Source organism: Pimephales promelas, chromosome 3 (genome assembly GCF_988280905.1).
Source record: "Pimephales promelas chromosome 3, fPimPro1.hap1.1, whole genome shotgun sequence".
Classification (NCBI taxonomy): domain Eukaryota; kingdom Metazoa; phylum Chordata; class Actinopteri; order Cypriniformes; family Leuciscidae; genus Pimephales; species Pimephales promelas.
In genome coordinates, this window is record NC_142771.1 from 39537501 (window position 1) to 39557319 (window position 19819).

Genomic DNA, 19819 nt, shown 5'->3' on the forward strand with positions numbered 1-19819 from the left:
TTTTTTTTTTTAATTTTCTGGCCAGTATATTTCATATTTGCTGTGCATCCCTTTGTCTTCTATGCTGTATTAATGTGGAAAGTCTCGTCATCCCGAACGCTAGATGGCGCACTAACGACTGTTCCTCGCGGTGGATTATGGGTAACATCCGCTCGTGCTGCTGATCTGCCATTTTGTTGTGGAGATCAGAGAGCGGGGACGCGGTGTACGTTATCCTGTAAATGAAGAATACAACTCTCTTATAGTGGATCAGAACTAGAGCCGAGGCACGATGCTTTCCGCTGCCCAGTTACTCGATGAGTTAATGGGCCGGGACCGGAACTTGGCTCCGGATGAGAAGCGCTGTAATGTGCGCTGGGATGATGAGACCGTAAGTGAGATGACGGCTAAACAGCGGCCGCGATTCATTTATTACACACACACAACTCTGTAGGTCACTAAACGACTTAATAAACGCGTTTGTGTGATAGTTTGTAAATAAACGCATCTGAGCGATGCCTGTTTTGCTAGTTTGTCTCGGTTGTTTGGGTCAGTTAGCAGCGCGCGAGGCTCGTGCCACATTGTTGAACACATGCGCGCGCAGCGTCCCGCCTTCATCTCCAGTGTTTGCCAGACAAAACACTTTTATTAACGCGCAAACAGCAAAGTATCAACCTTTTTCGTGTAACTACTAGTAGTGCTGGGTATTATTGGCACACACCTCACGGTTCGTTTCTATTCAGTTACAGTTGGCAAGAAAAAAAATCACTATTATGGGACCCTTTCAGTTGTTAACTTTAACCGTTAATAGTAACGTAGCAACTGTCTGATTTGTATACAGACATCTCCACTCGCTTAAAATACACTGAAGATATTTTAAATACTGTAAAATCGTGTAAAACTGCATTGTTTTCGACGTTTTAACTCCGATGTTGACAGTGTGTTTGAAAACGTACTTTTATAACCGGTTAATATACTTAAAAAAGTTTGTACTAAATGTTACTGTTTAAATTGATGTCTAATGCGTTTAGTTGAACTTAAGCGTGTCATGACTTAAAATACATTACTTGAAATATATCATAATACATACTACATTTAAAATTAAAAAGTACTTTACATGTGCTTTAGTATGTCAACACATTAAAAAAGTGTAACATTCTTTCTACACAAGCATTTTGTAAATAGAATACCTTGATGTACTTTTAATTTGGCATTGTTCAAAGTACTTAAAAGTGCATTTAAGTGTGTAAACAGTCAGTGTCTCTTCAAGCACTCTACTTTATGTGTCTTTAGTTTAGTACACTTAAATGCCTTTTATTTCATTAATACATTTCTGCAAACACACATATATATATAATTATCCACTTAACTGTCACCGTCCCACAGGTGGGACGTTTGCCACTATATTTTTAAAACAATAATATCTTAGTAAATACATTAAATAATATTGACAAACTATATATCATTTGAAAGCTTAAAATCTCTAGTTTCCATATTTGGTGACTGATTTTCAAAATATATTACAGAGGAGCCATAATTTATCAATATGCAACAAGAATATTTTCGTACTCATAAGGCGTGTTCAGACCTTTATTTTAAAATAGCAGTAAACATGAAAAATCATGAAAAAATGGTAGATACCTCAGTTTGTTTTCATGCCAAAAGTTCAAAAGATAGAATCCATTCAATTATTTTGGAAAAAAAGGTCTGAAAAGTTTGAAATATCAAGAAAAAAATAATAAATTCACCATTTGTGACGTGGCAGCTAGCTATGACTTACATGCGTGTTCTTTGTATGTGTTTCTTAGAGGTTCAATTCATATCAAAATCTGCCAAACTTCCCATGCTACTTCTGAATAGGATCTCTACTTCAGAAATTGTATGAAAATTGTGAAAATAATGGTTCATATCACTCAAAACACGAATGGAAATGCAGACGCCCTTATATGGGCAGTAATGGAGTCTGATTGTGCCCTAGTGAAAAAGTTTGGTACTGCGCTCAAACAAAATCTTACTGAAAGCGAATTTTTTGAGATATCAACCTAAAATTTGAAACACAACTTGTTCAGATTTTTGGCTTTGATCTTTCTGCCGTTTTAGAGTAGGCCAGGTTTTGAAAATATATATTTTATGTAAAATATGAATAATTAATATTTTTACATTGTACATTTCCATAAACTCAAACTTCTATAACTTTTTTTCTGTTTCACTTTCTTAATTTATTTCACTTCTACAAAAATCTGCCAAATGTCTTCTTTAAAACAAGACCAATCATATGTCTATATTCCAAAGCATTCTTGAATTACAACCATTTAAGTTCGAAATGTGCATTTTCATGTCTATTCAAAAAAGGGGGGGTGACCGTTAAGAGGTTAAAAACAATACAGATTTGTAATGAACTATGTGCACATTCAATTTTATTAGCCTAAGTGTCCTTATTTTTCACGTTCAAGTTGTTTACCATTTGTTTGCGGACACATTTTTCTGTAGTCACAGTATTTTGGTGTGAATTTTGCCCCCTTAAACTGATCAGCTGAGTCAAACAAAATTTCCATACTGAATGTACTTATTTAGTTGTGATTAACTCCCGATCTCTATAAGAGAGTCGTCCGTCTGTGGGCCAGTTTCAACACTACAGCAGAGCTCATGACTTCATCTTAGTGTCAATGCCATTTTTCTACTGGAACAACCCACATACATTTACTAAAAGAGATCTTGAGTAACCAATGAGTGTTTTTCTGCAGGTCTGCAAATATTACCTGTGTGGCTTTTGCCCTGCTGAACTCTTCACAAACACACGGTCTGACCTGGGTAAGATCGGCTTCTTAAACGCATTCGTCTGCTTTTGTTCTTGCCGTCCACATTGTAATGGATCTGTTTGTTTGTTTCAGGTCCTTGTGAAAAAATCCATGATGAAAACTTGAGGAAAGTGTAAGTAAAAACTTATGGGAAGAATAAAAAGCCTTTTTAGGACCCTCACCCCTATTCCTGTTACTAAAATGCAAAAAAAAACAAATCCCATTATTGTGATTATCAGTGGTGAATTTTCTCAGGTGTAAATTGGCACTACAAAACGCATCCAAATTTTAAACTTCCAGTCTTTGAATCATATGCGTGCTGAACTGTTGGGCCTGGTCCGTACGGGTCAACTGGTCCGTTCCACCCCTAGCCTGTTCAGTGTTGTGTCTGAAGCCTGACTCCTGGTGTCGCAGGTATGAGAAGAGCTCCCGCTTCATGAAGGAGGGATACGAGCGGGACTTCCTGCGGTACCTGCAGAGTCTCCTGGCCGAGGTGGAGCGCAGGATTCGGAGGGGTCACGCGCGTCTGGCCCTCTCACAAGCCCAGCAGAACTCGGGGGTAACATTTTACTGTCTTGCACATACTTTTAGATCTCATTAATGGCCTGGTGTTTCATTAGAGCACTATGATTCCTCTGATGCAAAAGTGCAGACAAACACCATCATCTCCTTAAATAGTAGGGCTGGGTAATAAATATCGATTTCTCCATATTAATCGATTCTCATTTTTACGAACCGATATCGATTCTTAAGTTTTAAGAATCGATTATTCATCCTGTTTCATTTGAATCAAAAAAAAAATTGCAATGTCCTTTGTTACTATTGATATGAAGCAAAGTCTCAATTTTCAAATTACGTCCATTTTCTTTAGAAATTCAAAAACATAAATAGTGTTTTGGCGCTGTGGCGTGAGATCGCTCTAGAGAAGCAGCAGCGCTGATCTCACTTCCTGCTTAATAATACCAGTTACAGCGCGAAATAAACATGAATGAGCATCTGAAAGTGTGTTAAAAGATAGAGTACAACTTATCGAAATCCGGATCATGTCGCATTGATTCACTCAATCAGCGTTTCAACCGTGGAAAGACGTCAGTTAAACAGCTTGTAATCAATGTCATGTATCGTCATATTTACCTCAGAAAACCCACATCAACTCGTTAGTCAGCTAGAAAAAAATAACTCCAAAGAGGAGCATTTTGCTAAATATATAGCCACCATTTAAATGTTTATATTTCATATAATCTTCTTATTATAAAAAATAAATAGAAGTGTATTTTAAGTGATTCATTCATTATTACCTTCATATTTGAATAAATCTGGCAAGTTTTTTTTATGACAGTTTCCATTTAAATGTTAATATTTCATATAATCTTCTTATTATAAAAATAAATAAAAGTGTAATTTAAGTGATTCATTCATTATTACCTTCATATTAGGCTAATGAAGCCTAGTAGGATACAACTAGACTCCCATAGTTTACAGCATTAGTTAAGAGATTTGATTTCCTTGAGATAAAATGCCATTTATTTGAACTGATATCCAAAATAATCGATATTGAATCAAATCGTAATCGAAATCGAATCGAATTGCAAGCTTGTGAATCGAAATCGAATCGAATTGTGAAATTTGTCTCAATACCCAGCCCTATTAAATAGGGTGTGCGATATCATGATTTTTGATCTTGGATGAGTCAAATGTCTCCACGGCCTGGTTTTGAAGATAAATCGTAGTATCGCTTAAGTGCAGTTCTGGTTCCTCCAGCTCAACACACTGTACTTTCACATCACATGCAAACACAGAAGTAGAGTTACACTCACGGGACACTGAAATTCACAGAAGTTCATTTCCATGCCTTATTTCCTCTGCTATTTGAAGATGTTTTAAAAAATGTCCCCATTGCAACATGCTTTACGTCTCACCCTTTACATCTCTCTGTGTTTTCTGCTAATATTCAACCAGTGAAAAGTGCTAAAGAGAGCCTGTGACTAAACCTTGAAACTCCATTGGCTCCTCAAATCTCTCGTGAGGCTAAATTAAAGCTGGTTGGTTTTAAGTACAGCTTTTCTTTACTCAAACATCATTTTATATAAAGACTGATGTTTTATGTAATTGAGGAGACAAGTGTCAAGCATTTTGTTGTCGGTTCATAGCCGACATTGCCTTAAATGGCCCTTCGTCTTTAATAACATGAGATTCTGGCCAAAAACTGAGCTCCCACATAGCCATAGTGAGCTTTGGGCCAATCCCAATTCTACCCCTTACCCCTTCCCTTTCCCCTAGCCCTACCCCTTTGCCTTCCCCTTGACCCTTGAAACAGAGTGGCAATGCGTAGGGGTGAAAATATTCCCCTAAGAAATGGGACACCACTACGCCTCCGTTAAACGTCATTATAAGTCGTCGCTAGCGCCTACGTCACAGGAGATGCGCGGATGTTTATCACAACTTCCAAGATGCCGTCGACAGCTGCAGTTATCTCAGTCGCGTGGGTTACAGCTATTTTCTTGCATCTTGTGAAGTTCGCAGGAAACAACGGAGACGACGAAAATATGTTGTGGGACTATCGTTAGCAAACTACAGTAATTTTAGCGGTTTTTTTTTTTTTTTTTTTTTTTTTTTTTTACAAACGTTTCTGTGTAGAAACTGACCGTAAATATGAACACAATATTGAATGTAACATAAAGCAAATCATTATTTGTCGTTATAATACTTATTAAAGCCACAAATACTTAAATTTATGGGTCTCCTTTGTCGCTTGGGCAGCCAGCCTGGGTTAGCAGTGACACTTCTCATACCCCTTCGTTTGAAGTGTGCTCCCGAAAAATCTTCGTTTGAAGGGCTATCTGGCCCTTCTCCCTAGCCCTCCCCCTCCAACCAAAAGAGAATTGGGACAGCCCTACCCCTTCACGTGGACGCGCAAAATGGAGGGGAAGGGGAAAGTGAAGGGGTAAGGGGTAGAATTGGGATTGGCCCTTAATAACCTGTAAGTTGATGAAAACGTAACACACTGCACTTACTGCCTTACGTGCGTCCGTTCTGATGACGGACAGAACACGAAATTCACTGTGTACCAATTTGAGCTTGGAGTTAGTCAAATATTAATAATATAGTGACACGTGCAAGTGTCTGACCTTATAGACAGCCACAGTATTAAATCTGACAGCGCATCAAGGTTTTTTTTTTTATTTCAATTACATAAAGTAGCGTTTTTTTGTAGATGCATGGCTTCCGTCCAACAGTGATGACCTACTGAAGCACACGTGACGCTAGTGTTTTCAGCCTCTGCCGTCTATTTGAGGACATGAGCTTCATCTCAAGTCACTTCATTTGAGTGAAACTACTGCCAGATACTCACAGAAACTCAAAGGACTTCACTACAAACTGACAGAGTAAACGTTTGGTTAGGACAGAAATGGATTACTATTGTTCTGTAGAGTACTTCACAACGTAATAACAATAAAAAATTTATAATGAAGCTGATTAAAAATATATATATATATTGAAAATACTATGAACAATTAAGTTGATAATGTTTATGCCTTCATTTGATTATCAACTTAAAATATATTTTTAAATAATAAATCCAGCAAGAAGTCAACTGAATTTCTGAAATAATAAACACTTCATATTTTATTTCTATTGTTGTAAAAATGTTACAATGTTAAATCAATCATTAAATAAAAGTTAAATTGATCATTAGGCATGGTCTTTGATTATTAACATAATGAAACCTTTATAATAATATCCAAAAAAATAAAAACCAAACAAAATTTGTGAAAAAATATAGTAAACTAAAAAAAAAATTCACATAAACTTGTCAAAAATTGCAACGTTGATTAATTAGACATGCTTTTTCATTACTATAAGTTAAAATTACCAATAAAACAGAATACAGGACAATTTAAATGGGAAAAAAAAACTGATTTTGGAGGAAGAATGAACCTAAATTTAAACAATAAAACTGAATTTGCAGCGCTTCTTTGCACTCAATTTATATATTAAAATTATTTATATCTTATAAAGGCCACCTCGTTTGTGCACTTCTCAAACCCTACTCACTTCACACTCTGATTTCTAGGTACCGGGTCCAACTGGGAAGAACGAGGAGAAAGCACAGGTCCTCACGGAGAAGATTGAAGAGCTTGTTCTTCAGGTACTGGTTGTGAGCCTCCTCAGCTGAGAAGGGAACATGGATGTGTTGAAGCGGCTCTGAGGTGTGTGTGTGTGTGTGTGTTCAGATTGAGGAGCTGGGCTCGGAGGGTCGCGTGGAGGAGGCGCAGGGCATGATGAAGCTGGTGGAGCAGCTGAAGGAGGAGCGGGAGGAGCTCAGCTCCAATCCTTCAGTGAGTTACAGCTTTCTCTTCTTGTGTTTAAGTGTAGACCACAGACCTCGAGTGTGTTTTGGCACTGACCTGTTTACTCGTTTGTCAGACGATCGAGAGCTTTGCGGCTCAGGAGAAGCAGATGGAGGTGTGTGAAGTGTGTGGTGCTTTCCTCATAGTCGGCGACGCTCAGTCCAGAGTGGATGATCATCTAATGGGCAAGCAGCATATGGGATACGCCAAAATCAAATCCACGGTGGAGGAACTGAAGGTTTGTTGATGGTCGAACTTTGTTGGCCAATCCTGTACTTCACATTATAGTTATTGTTGCTGAACGAAAATTGTTTCAATTGTGATTTTGGCTTTCAACAATTATGAAAACATGATCATTGAGATAAATTATTTCTGTTTCTTGCTTTTAAAGTGGTGCGCGTTCACGCCTACTCACTTAACTTTCAAAACAGTCGAATCATGTAACACGATGGTCGTGAAACATAATAAAAATGTAATGCTTTGTTGTAAATTGTTATACTTTTTAAATTTGATTTTGAAAGAGTGATTAAATTTAATTTCTATAAAATTAGACAGCCTTAAGGTACACTATGTAACTTTTAGCCCTCTAGTGGTTAAACACAGAACCGCATGCATTTTGTGGAAGAACATTTGTGCTTCGGCTCTGCGTGTGAATGTGATTATCCAACAGCTCATAAAACATTGAGAGATTTTTTCAGATGGAAAGGATCTCAAGCTGACTAGCACTGAACACTTTGAATCCATTCGTGCGTCAAGAGCGAAATTGATGCGTGTAAAAACAAGAGTTTGAAATTTACGCGCGTCGGAATCGAAACCCGTTGGCGGCCATCTTTTTTATGTTGATCGAGCATTCATCGAGAGAGTCACCGCTCTGTATTTGGTCTGGAGAGCAGAACAGCGGCGTGGGGATCATCGTCGCCGTATTTGTGTCCACCTGACCCTTCGGAGACGAATCGTTGGGCGAGTTTCACCATTTGCTCGCTCCAGGAGCTGTGTCTGGATGACGGCCGCTGTCAGCGGTACTTCCGCCTGTCACGCGCCCAGTTTCATGACCTGTTGTCCCGCATCGGAGTGAGGATCACCCTCGCCCTCATCCACCTAATCTGTCATTTATTTTTGTTTTGATGATAAATAGAGCCACCCTCCAAAAGTTATTAACCTGTCATGTGATTTTTTTTTTTTTTTTTTTTAATTTTCTCCTGTCCAGACACGAACTTATGCACATGTATGTTGTTGGTCGTCTTTACATTATAATAATATTTCATTTAATCTAGATATGGAATAAATAATGTTTATTACAAAATGAACATGTCTCGTATATAGAAATAAAGTTTTAAGTGATAAAATATTTGCTTTGTTGTGCATTAGAACCACACCAGGCATTTAGTCCTATTACAAAATAATTTATTTACGCATCCAGACACTTCACCACATGAGCAAACAGCTAGGCTCCTGATTGGTTAACGTAATTGGTTTGGCGCGAATTGACGCCAAAGTTCAGATTTTTCAACTCGGGCGGCAGACGCGAATTCGCATCAAACGCGTGAATGCACAAATAGCACTAACTAAATAATTTGCGCTTAACGCGCCATATGCTCAATTCGTGCGAACTTGGCACGCGAATGAGGCGTATTCGCGTCTACCGTGCCGCGCTCTACACCTCATTCGCGGCGCAGGAATTTTTAACGCGTGTAACGCGTCTTTGCATTGAAATCACTCGCGCCTGACGCGCTATTCGCATCTGGTGTGAATGCACCATTAGAGAGCTACATATGGCGATTTATCTGTTCAATAAAATACAATACCCATAAAAAAAACATCTCCACGTCGCTATTACATCATATCAAATCCCTCAGTTCGGTCCATCTCTTAAAAAAGCCAAGCTAATGTTGATTCTTGTTCTATTACAAGCTCGGTCTCTTTTCACCAGCAGACTGTCCTTTGGAGAATCGCTAGTTTTAAACAAACATGGAAGAAAATTTGGAGATTTAGCTGTTCCATTTCAACCTTTCTCACTAACCTCTGCAACTCACACACCAGACACGTTTAAAGTAACCGGAGCAACTTTTCTATATTTCCGGATATGGCAAGACACATTGGCAAATTACATAAGTACGCAATTTTTCTGCGAAAACCATCCCGACCGGTCTAAAATATAGAATGATTGATGATGTCTACTTTTTTTACATAATATTTTTTCTAAACATTTTGAACAAAAAAAACAAATTGTGTAGTTTAAATCATGAAAAACAGAGTTTGAAGAAAAAAAATCAACTGTGGTAATGCATGTTTTTGACTGGACTGATTATTGCGAATCAAAAGTTGGCCATGTTTATACCATGGATTTCTGTTTGACCCCACAGGAAAAGCTGCGCCGGCGCTCCGAAGACCCGGAGAAGGAGGACCGAGGGAAGAAAGAGAAGGAGGACCGGGAACGCGAAAGGGAGGAGCGCGAGAAAAAACGCAAAGAGGAGGAAGAGAAGGAGAAGGAACGAGAAAAGGAGAAGGAGAGAGAGCGTGAGAAGGAGAGGGAGCGCGAGCGGGAGAGAGAGCGGGACAGGGAGCGGGAGCGGGACCGGCGCAGTAGGAGGAGTCACTCCAACAGCAGACACTCCAGCCGAGCGTCCGACCGCCGCAGGAGCCGCTCCAGAGACAGGAGGAGGTCCAGGAGTAAGGAGCGCGACAGGAAGCGCAGCAGGTGCGCACCTCACACACACTCTCTCCTGTACTCCAGCTGAGCTGTCTACATAGATGTGGTGTTTCAATTTAGTAAAGGGTTATTTTAGGATTATTTTAGCCTATTGTGGCATTTAGTAGTATTCAGTTTTGAAGGTTTAGTAATGTTTGTGCATTTGCCAGTTTATTAGTTGTACTAATTTTATCATATATTTTAGTTCATATTATTATTATCTTTTTTTTAATTTTATATTATTTTAGCTTTACTTCAGTTAACGGAAATGATTTGTATATTTTGATTTAATGGTAATAATACTGGTTGAGCGTACTTTACGGTGTGTGTGGTTCCCCTGTTGTGCCAGTTGAGATCTCCTAGACTAAAGTTGTGCTGTTGTGTGCAGGAGCCGGGACCGAGAGAGGAGGCGCAGCCGGGAACGCTCGGACAGGAAGCGCCGCTCTCGGAGCAGGGAGAGGAGGAGGTCCCGCAGCTCTGAGCGCAAGAGCCACCGACACCGCAGCAGAGAGAGAGAAAAGGACAGAGGAGACCGGGACAAGGACAAATCCTCTAAGGACAAAGGTCTGGCATTCAACTTTAATTCATTTCTGAAGATTTATTTTTCTTTTCTTGCGAACATTGAGAGTTTGTTTTTTGTATCATTTTATTTTTTGTATCCTTTTGTGGTAACACTTTACAATATGGTCTCATTCGTTAACATTAACTTATGTATTAACTAACATGAACTACCAATAGCAATGCATGTGTTACAGTATTTATTAATCGTTGATATAAAAATACTGTTGTCCATTGTTTGTTCAGTGCATTAATGATAACAAATACAACTTTTAATTTTAATAATGTATTGGTAAATGTTGAAATTAGCATTCACTAAGATTAATAAGTGCTGTAGTAGAGTTTATTCTTCGTTTAACGAATGATTCCTTACAGTGAAGTGTTACCCGTTTAGTTTTTAGTCTCACCCTTTCAACAATAGGACATATTTTGACTTATTTTAACCAGTTATGTTCTAGGTTTAGTATTTACACATTTTTTCACTAAATTAAACATAAATATTACATCAGGGTGAGTAAATGACCCTAAAATGAAAATTAAGTCATTTCTCTAATGCAGTAATGCCTTTTTTTGTTGTTGTTTTTTTTTTTTTTGGACCAAAAGTCCTTCTCACACCTGTCCATATAATATCAGTGAATCGTGAAAAAAAGACAAGTTTCACAGAATGATCCCATGCGACACATACCGTATTTTCAAGTGTTTTGAGAAGGTATACTTATAGGGTTTGGTGAAAAACAAACCGAATGTTAGTGTATTATTAAACAAAAATCCTGGCCTTCTGTGCACGGCTACACGTTCATGACTCTATTAGCGTCGCAGTTCACTCCGACTTGCCTAGAAAAAGCGCAAGTTGTGTGAAAGAGCTGAGAAAAACAAGTTGTGGTTTGAAAAAGGGCGGCATACTGCATTAAAACAACACCAGGGTGAGTAAATGTGGACTTGAATATAAGAAAAATCAGCAGTTTCTTGAACATGACTAATTAAACCATTCAAAATGAATTGAAACACTCAATCCAAAGCGGTAACACTTTATAATAACTACACGCTAATAATCATTAGTTAAGCATGAGTAAACCATTAATTCATCATTCATAAAGCATTAATAGACATTAATAAGCAGTTCATAAATACAGCTATAAATGCTTTCTTCTTGATTTAAAAGCATATCTATAATTTGTTTAATATTTGTATTTTCATCCTTTATTAATGATCAATTTATCATTTCTAAATGAAGAATTGCATTTTTTATGAACCAGTTATTTAAGAGTTTTCAGTGGTTCATACGATTACTTAGAGCGAGTAAGTAAATGATTAATAAACTATTTAAATGTACATTCATACAGCTTATCATTCAGACATATATTGATGTAGGGCTGCAACAACTAATCGATAAAATCGATTATAATCGATTATGAAAATCGTTGTCAACGAATGTCATTATCGATTAGTTGGTCTGATTACGTCACGGGGATTGTTTACATGGAACATGCGCTTCTTACATGCGCTTCATGAGGCACACACGCAGTCTCTCTCCCTCGCCGCTCTTCCCTGTCTCGCGCGCGCAACACGGACGGTTTGGAGCACATTATCTTCTGTCTCGCATGCGCGCTCTTGATTCCGTGAGTTTGAACTAATTTGCGGGCATCAGGAAACCGCTATCAATATGCAGCATACACGAAAATCATTCACCTTTCGGTAAATTCGCCGTTTTGAAACCAAAATAGGTGACCTACGTTAATCGTGTATACTTTATGAAGCCATACTATAGTATAATGTGAGATAGAAATGTATATTTAAGTCATTAAATTCAAGTTAACCTAAGCTTTTCCCTCCACTGCGGCTGTCAGTCATTCTCTATTCGGTGTTCAAACAGCGCGTCGCGTTACAACAGTTAACATGATGATCTCTTTCCAAGATGATTCAATGTTATTATTATAATTGATCCGTAGATAAAGGTCTATGATGGTTTTTCTATCTTGCTAGACTTTTATTGCTGTAACTTAATCACTTTCTACTGAGTGTCTGTTAGATCACAACACTATAGAGTCGGCGCAGTATAATTGTTCTTCACGTGCACAGTAGCCTAACTGAAATTTAAAACTGTTAAAAGAAAAGGCTTAATAAACTATTGCATAGATACTGTGTAATACACAGTCAATATGTCTTTCTCTTTCCTTGGTGCTTAATGCGGCGGACACTGAAGAACTGCGCGCCGCCCTGTGACTCCGTGTTCATTCAGCGCTCGCGATGCCCATAAGCACTTTGTGCAGCTCTTTCATGATCATGTCATAATACTTTTGCGCAATGAAAGCTTATTAATAGCCTTTCTTGTTCTGTCCTATCTATTATATTTTGCTTCCTCACTAAACAGCTGTGCTTTACATTTAAAACAGTTGAACTTGTGCATCTGATTTTTACGATGTTTTTCATGAATGTATACAAAGAGCAATGTGTACGTTTTACCAGAGTTAGTGCTACACTTATTGTCTCTTATTTGTTCCCCACTAAGGAATGTTTTTTTTTCACTAAATGTTCAGATTTTATAAAATTATTGTGCACTTGTGATATTTCTAGGCTAAGTTTTGCTGAGTTATCCACTAATCTAGTTTACAATAGCATTTTTGTCATAGGTTATGGTCATATATATATATTTTATTTGTTGTTTCTCTTTATAATGAAGTTGTCTGTATTAAGTAGATTGTTTAACACACAAAAGAGTGTGGTTTTTAGGGTTTTATTTTGTTATAATAAACAAAAAAATGGAATATAATTTTTTATCCGATTAATCGATTAATCGAAAAAATAATCGTCCGATTAATCGATTATCAAAATAATCGTTAGTTGCAGCCCTATATTGATGGTTACTTAATGTGTTAATAAATGCTATATTAACACGTATTAATGCTGTAATTAAGGGTTAATTTGGGTAGTTATAAACCATTTAGTAGTGGTCAGTTAACTATGTTCGTGAGCTCATCTAAAGTGAGGACTAGTCATGCCTTGTAAAGCATTTTTAAAGGTTGTTAAATATTTCTATGTTCTGTATCACTGCGTTGTGTTTGTTACATTTTACTGTTTAGAAGATTGACGAATCTTTAAATCGCCTTTATAAATGCTTTACAAAGCATGAATAGTCCTCACTTTAGATTAGCTCACAAAAATAGTTAACTAACCACTACTAAATGCTTTATAACTACCTGTATTTACTACATTTACTTACACTTTCTAAGTGATCTTATGAATGACTGACAACTCTTAAACAACTGGTTTGTAAATAATGCTATACTTCATTTAGAAATTATTAATTGATCATTTAACAAAGTATGAAAATACAATTATTAAACGCATTATAGATATGCTTATAAATCAAGAAAAAAGCATATATAGCTATATTTATAAACTGCATATTAATGTTGTATAAATGATGAATTAACGGTTTACTCATGCTTAACTAATGATTAATAGCGTGCAGTTATTATAAAGTGTGACCATCCAAGGCTGTTTCTCTGAACATCATCCATGTGCGTTTACTGAATGCGGTTGTGCCTCCTCTCTCAGAGCACAAGGACTCCTCGGATGAGAAACGGAGCAGCCGAAAGGGCTCGGTTGACAAGTCAGTCGAGCTCTCCAAGCCCGAGCCCATGGAGGCCGAGCCTCCCAAAGCGGAAGTGAACGGCACCGCCCAAGAGCTACATTCTGAAGGTGACACACAGTCCAATTAAAACTGATCTGATAGGACCTCAGATCAGCCCAAGGTAAGTGCACCGTCCTCCCCGGCCCCGGTCTCTCCCCCTCTCCCCTTCCCCCCTTTTTCTTTCAGTTCTGTCTGTGATTTTTCTTCCTGTTTTTTAATAGTGCATCGTAAGTATGCACTGAAGATGGGGACTAGGCTGATGAAACGGAAGAAAGTAGAAAGAAACAAATCCAGAGGGAAAGGCCAGTGTAGCCCTGAAAAACATGCTTGGAGGTACCTCGTTTTGTATCGGTCATACATCTGTCTCTTTAGACAAGTTCTCTTCCAAATTTACGTGTTTTACTCTATTTTTTTCTTTTTTAGCTTTTTCCTAACTCTGCCTTCACTACCTCAACCTGTTTACTCTATGCTCGCAGTAAGATTAAACTAGTGGATAACTTTGTTTGCACTTCTAAAATGATTGTGTGCTCATATGTATGTGCAGTACATGCATAAACGCACAGCATTTTACCATCTGATGTCCTTCACAAGAGGTTCATTGAACTGCAATGAATACTGATATATATATTTCTTTATTTTTTGTTGGAGTTAACATGGATGTGTTGCACTTTTTTATTACCGTCTGTTCTTAAAGTTGAGATCCGCTAGCTTTGGGATGATGGAAGTGTAGGGTTAATGAATTATTGCAGCTGACTTCCACACCTCACACAGCGTTGGTGTTGTGAGCGACCCCCATGAAAAGCCCATTTAAAAATCAAGGATACTGTCAATCTATGCAGGTACTCACCCAAGGTACTCCTTTCACTACCCACATCCATTTGAATGCTGTTGCCTGTGAACGTGTCTCAGAGCTTGATGTTTTATATACCCTGTCTCTTTTTTCCCAGTTTTAATTGTCCTCAGTTTTGCTTTCTGTTGGTTTCAAGTGCCAATGGCTTATTCTACACCTAAATACGGGTGGATTGTAAAGTGTCGGGTTTACAGATGAGCCCAATTGATATCCCACAGTAACCTATCGAACCAGATCAAGCTCAAAACAGTTCTTTCTCCTTGTTTGTGTCGCTTATTTTTCATTTTGCCTGTTTAGTAAGAAGTAATAGGTTTGAATTAGGGCTGGGCGGTATAGCTAAACAAACAGACTATATCTGTATATCTTACAAGCTATGTTTCCATTCAAAGTTGCAAATATGACTTGAAATGTCGCCTGAAACATTTCCGAATAAAGCAGAGTTTGTCCAGTGTTGAGAAATCATCACTTCGTGGGAAATTGATGTAATAAAAATGGAAGCCGCTGCAATCGAGTAAGAAACTGTGGCTCTTTTTTCCTCCATCATAAATGATTAGCATTAAATGCTGTTCTCTTGCGTTCGGAGGCTTGTGTTTGGGAAAGCAATCGTGTGGAGGGAATTAAACCAAATCCTTCGGATGACAGACTTTGGCTCTGGCGTTTCAGAATGACCAAACCAACATTTGAGATGCTGTGATGCGATTGGTCCACTGGTTACTCCAGTTATCCAATCACAGCCTCTGTTGAGACAGTCATGCAAGTTTTTTTGTTTGTTGCGGATCAATGGATTTATTTGGGAAGTGTGTTTCCATCGTAGTTTATATGCGCATACCGTCTTATTGGTTAAAAAAACTGCCTCGATTGAGCAAATACATTTTTAATGCGCATTTCGATTCTCTTCTAATCTTGGCGTTTCGATTCAGCGTGGGTTTTTTTCCCCGTCTGCGTACAAATTGAAACGTTGGAAACATAGCTGATGATATTCAAAGTACTCTATTTATTTACTCTCAAACTACTCTTTTTAGTTGGTAGAACCGACGTTTCAGCCAATCCACCATCGTAACATTCAAAATTGGTACATGGTTAAAAATGAAAATTGTTAAGTGGAAGTTAAATATAATCAAAAATAAATACAAATAAAACATATTTTTCATGTGTATATAACAATACACTGAAATAAACCTTATTTTTTAGACTATGTGCACGTTAGCATATGCTACTTCCGGCTGCGAAACCAATAGGGGGTGTCTAGTTTCCGGTAGCCTGATGGACGACGTAGAGGATGTGTATTTCTCCAGATGTCTTGAACATTTGCCGAATATAACAGTCGATTATGTTCATCGACTGGCTAATGATTTTTCTCCAGCTCCCCAGAGCAAGAGAGAAGGGGTTTAAATATTACATCTTGAAGGGAACGTTAAGTCACAACATCCATGCTCAGACTGATCTCATGAAATTGCGTATGTATGACACTTATCACGTATTTTTGGCACGTTATCAACACGCATAATCTCTTTTCAGCGTGTTTATGAATGCCGTTGACTTAACGTTATTACTGTGTGTATGTGTGTGTGTATATATATATATATATATATATATATTGCATATGACCTACCTCAACCCCGTCCCTAAACCTGCGCGTCACTCCTACCATCCTAGGAAAAAATATCGCTCCCCAGATGTAGATCTGCGTTTTGTTTTGTTTTGCTTGGACATTTGACGGCGTGTACATACGGTACATACACGTGGAATCACTCGTCTCGGACATTAATGTTGCCATGCTACGTGCTCAAGCTATGCTATTTGGTAACTGTTATATCTCTCTATACATTATAAAATGCGAAATCATGCGTTAGAAAGTGCATTTTCCAGAACAGTTTGTGTTGGCCATTGTTTTGTTTATAATGTTCGGAGGCTATGTTGTTGACAACCACTGATATATATAGATCAGTGTTGACAACTACTATACATATGTCATACAGGGAGTAAAGGTATCCGACGTTGGTTCGTTCGTTGTCAAGTTAGGCTGTTTTCACACATATTTCTAAACAGGTCTCCCTTGCAAAATAGGTTCTAACCCCAGGGGCTTCTCCTGGTTAAAGGGTATAATATAATAAATAATTAGTAGCCTAAAAACTTCCTTCTAGTTGTCATGGATACGCAACGCTCCACTCGGTAAAGCGACTGCTTGGGTGCGGTGACAAAAAGCAGATGTGAAATATCGTTTACTTTTCACAATGCAGCAGCGCCTGGCTCCACCCAAATATGTGTGAAAACTGTGTTGATTGACTTGACAATGAACAAACAAACATAGTTTTAGACAAATATATTTAGATAGCTAAGCTTTAGATAGCTGGTCCACTGATGTAGGATGTAAACAACGGCAACCGGAACCCAAGTACCCAACATCCGCCCTCAAGCCGGAAGTTAGCATTTTTCTCGTGCACAGAGCGAATTCAAGCATAGTTTTGAATTCCTATTATAACATTTTGTATGCAAAATGTAAATGTTTGAACTGGTGGTGGCGCTATACAGTTGGTCCTAGAGACCCTAAAGTTGGTCAGATTACTATTCATTGCCATCATTATAAGTGCACCAATTTTCAACATTTTCCTATGTTTAATTTAGAATAAATCAAACATGCCAAATGGTTTTGGTACTGGTATTTAAGGGAAAATGGCAAAAAGCATTAAAATTGTTGCGATATTCACAGCGGCGATTAATTTTATACCGCTGCTGTATGTTATGTTGGCTATATCTCTCAGCCCTAGTGTGAATTAGCTTGTTTTAATATGCAGGTGTGTCTTTTCTGAAGTAAACTTTTTTTACTTTCTCTCGTGTTTTGTTTAAATACCCTACCTGTGTTATCTTTAAGATAGAAGTGCATGCTTTTAGAACAAGATCAGCCAGTTAAATGTCAAAGTCTGGCCGTATAGACGAGGGGGATATCAATTCTTTCGATATTTCATGATTTTATTTCTGTGCTTACCTTCAATCATTTTACTTACAGCTGAGCAGTTGCTCTCACTGCTGCTATGTACAATATGAAGATATGAGTAATTGATAAAAGGATAGAATAAACGAGAATGTGAATAAAAGTGATCAAATTTATCGATTTCTGATTGGACAAAGGACATGATTTGTCTGAAAAAAAAAAGTGGTTTGATCATTTTTATAAAGTTGTGTTAATGAAATGAAAGAATGGAGCTTTCACAGAACTTGTGAAATGTACTTAATGCTGTAAATGTTTGTGATTTCACGCACTAATCGAGCTCTCTCTGACCATTTGTGTACATCAGGAGGAGTTTGAACAGCTGCAAGAGGAAGACCTGAAGACCTCCATCCCACAACTCAGCTCCGCTGCTTTAAAACAAGGTGAACCACAGATGTAGTGGCCTATAAGATAAAGCTGTAAATGTAAAAATGGTTCTGTAGCCCTTTTTCAGCGTTTCCACAGGACCTTCCGTGTTTTTATTATTATGTTTGTTTGGTTTTCTTTGGTCTTACTGCTATACGCTGGCATAGATGAACATGCAAGTCCACCATTATTTCTGTTAGTATGCATTCAGAATGAATCAAATACTTTGTGGCATGTTTGCTCTGTACAGTCCGCTCTCGATTTACACGTTGGAAATATTGAAGATCGGTTTAGTTCAGTATTTTGACTGGAAGCCTTAAAGGTCTCTGCACTGCTTTATCTCTTATTTTTCCCTCTGTATGCTCAATCCCAAATCTTTATACGATTTTAGTTTAGTGAAAGTGTTTTCATTTTTGTTCCCGTTTTAAAACCTGTATTTGTCATGAATAAAAACGAAGAATAAAATGCTGCCGTGGGAGTTTCGTGTCTGGGATTGCACTTAGACCGCACATCTGCAAGAACATACTTCAACAGTTGAGATGTTCATGTCTCCAGTGGAGAGTTTGCAGGTCTGGTGTGTCAATAACAAAAAAATGATCAAATCTGATGGCAGTGGTTTGGTATAACGTGTTTTAGTTTTTTTAATGGTAAACAGTAAAGCCTGCATTTGTTTTTCATAGGGCTGTGCAAAAATTAATTGCGATTAATCGCATCCAAAATAAAAGTCTGTGTTTACATAATATATTTGTGTGTGCTGTATATAATTATTTTGTATATATAAATACACACACATGCATGTATATATTTAAGAATTATTTGCGCTTAAATTCTGTATATATAAATAAATACATAATCCATATTATATAAATATTTTATATGAATATATTTTCTTAAATATATACATGCATGTGTGTGTATTTATATATACAAAATAATTATATACAGCACACACAAATATATTATATAAACACAGACTTTTGTTTTGGATGCGATTAATTGCAATTAATTTTTGCACAGCCCTAGTTTTACACTAAACAAATGATAAAATAATGAGCCACCAAGTACTTTTTTGTTATCCACTGTCGTAGTGCACAAAGCAGGGTTTGTAAAGACATGTTTGGATCCCCGTCCTCAACCCCATCCATCACCTTTGGGATGAACTGGAACAGAGATTGAGAGCCAGTCCTCCTCGTCCAAAATCCGTGTTCTGACCTCACAAACGCTCTACTGAATTAATGGGCAAAAATTGCCACAGAAACACTCAAATCTTGTGGAAAGCCTTTCCAGAAGAGCTAAAGCTTCAAGAGGGGACCAACTCCATGTTCAAGTGTGTGTATTTTAGAATATGATGTCATTACAGTCCTAGTTGGTGTAAAGTCAGGTGTCCCAAAATACTCCATACTGTGTACATATACACGCCGCTCTCTTTTTACACACGAGTAATATCCAAAGCTTTGTGTTATAAGCCGGGCAAATTACAAGACATGTTGTGGATAGTGTAAAATAAACCTACGAAAGAAGTCATTGTCATTTATAATAATTTAATTTTGTGCAATCTTCAGTCACGTTTAGGCAAGCATTAGAGCCGCAGTTCAACTATGTAC

General features: G+C 37.7%; 1 protein-coding gene across 1 annotated transcript; it reads left to right on the forward strand.

Moving 5' to 3' along the window:
- The first annotated feature begins 118 nt into the window (after positions 1-118).
- Positions 119-18684, forward strand: luc7l3 (LUC7-like 3 pre-mRNA splicing factor). Its single transcript, XM_039665503.2, has 11 exons — positions 119-370; positions 2724-2790; positions 2871-2910; positions 3192-3336; positions 6853-6927; positions 7013-7117; positions 7206-7367; positions 9493-9827; positions 10207-10382; positions 13935-14131; positions 18157-18684. The coding sequence occupies exons 1-10, from the start codon at positions 272-274 to the stop codon at positions 14096-14098; spliced, it is 1368 nt and encodes a 455-aa protein (XP_039521437.1). The 5' UTR covers positions 119-271; the 3' UTR covers positions 14099-14131; positions 18157-18684.
- The last annotated feature ends 1135 nt before the right edge of the window (positions 18685-19819 follow it).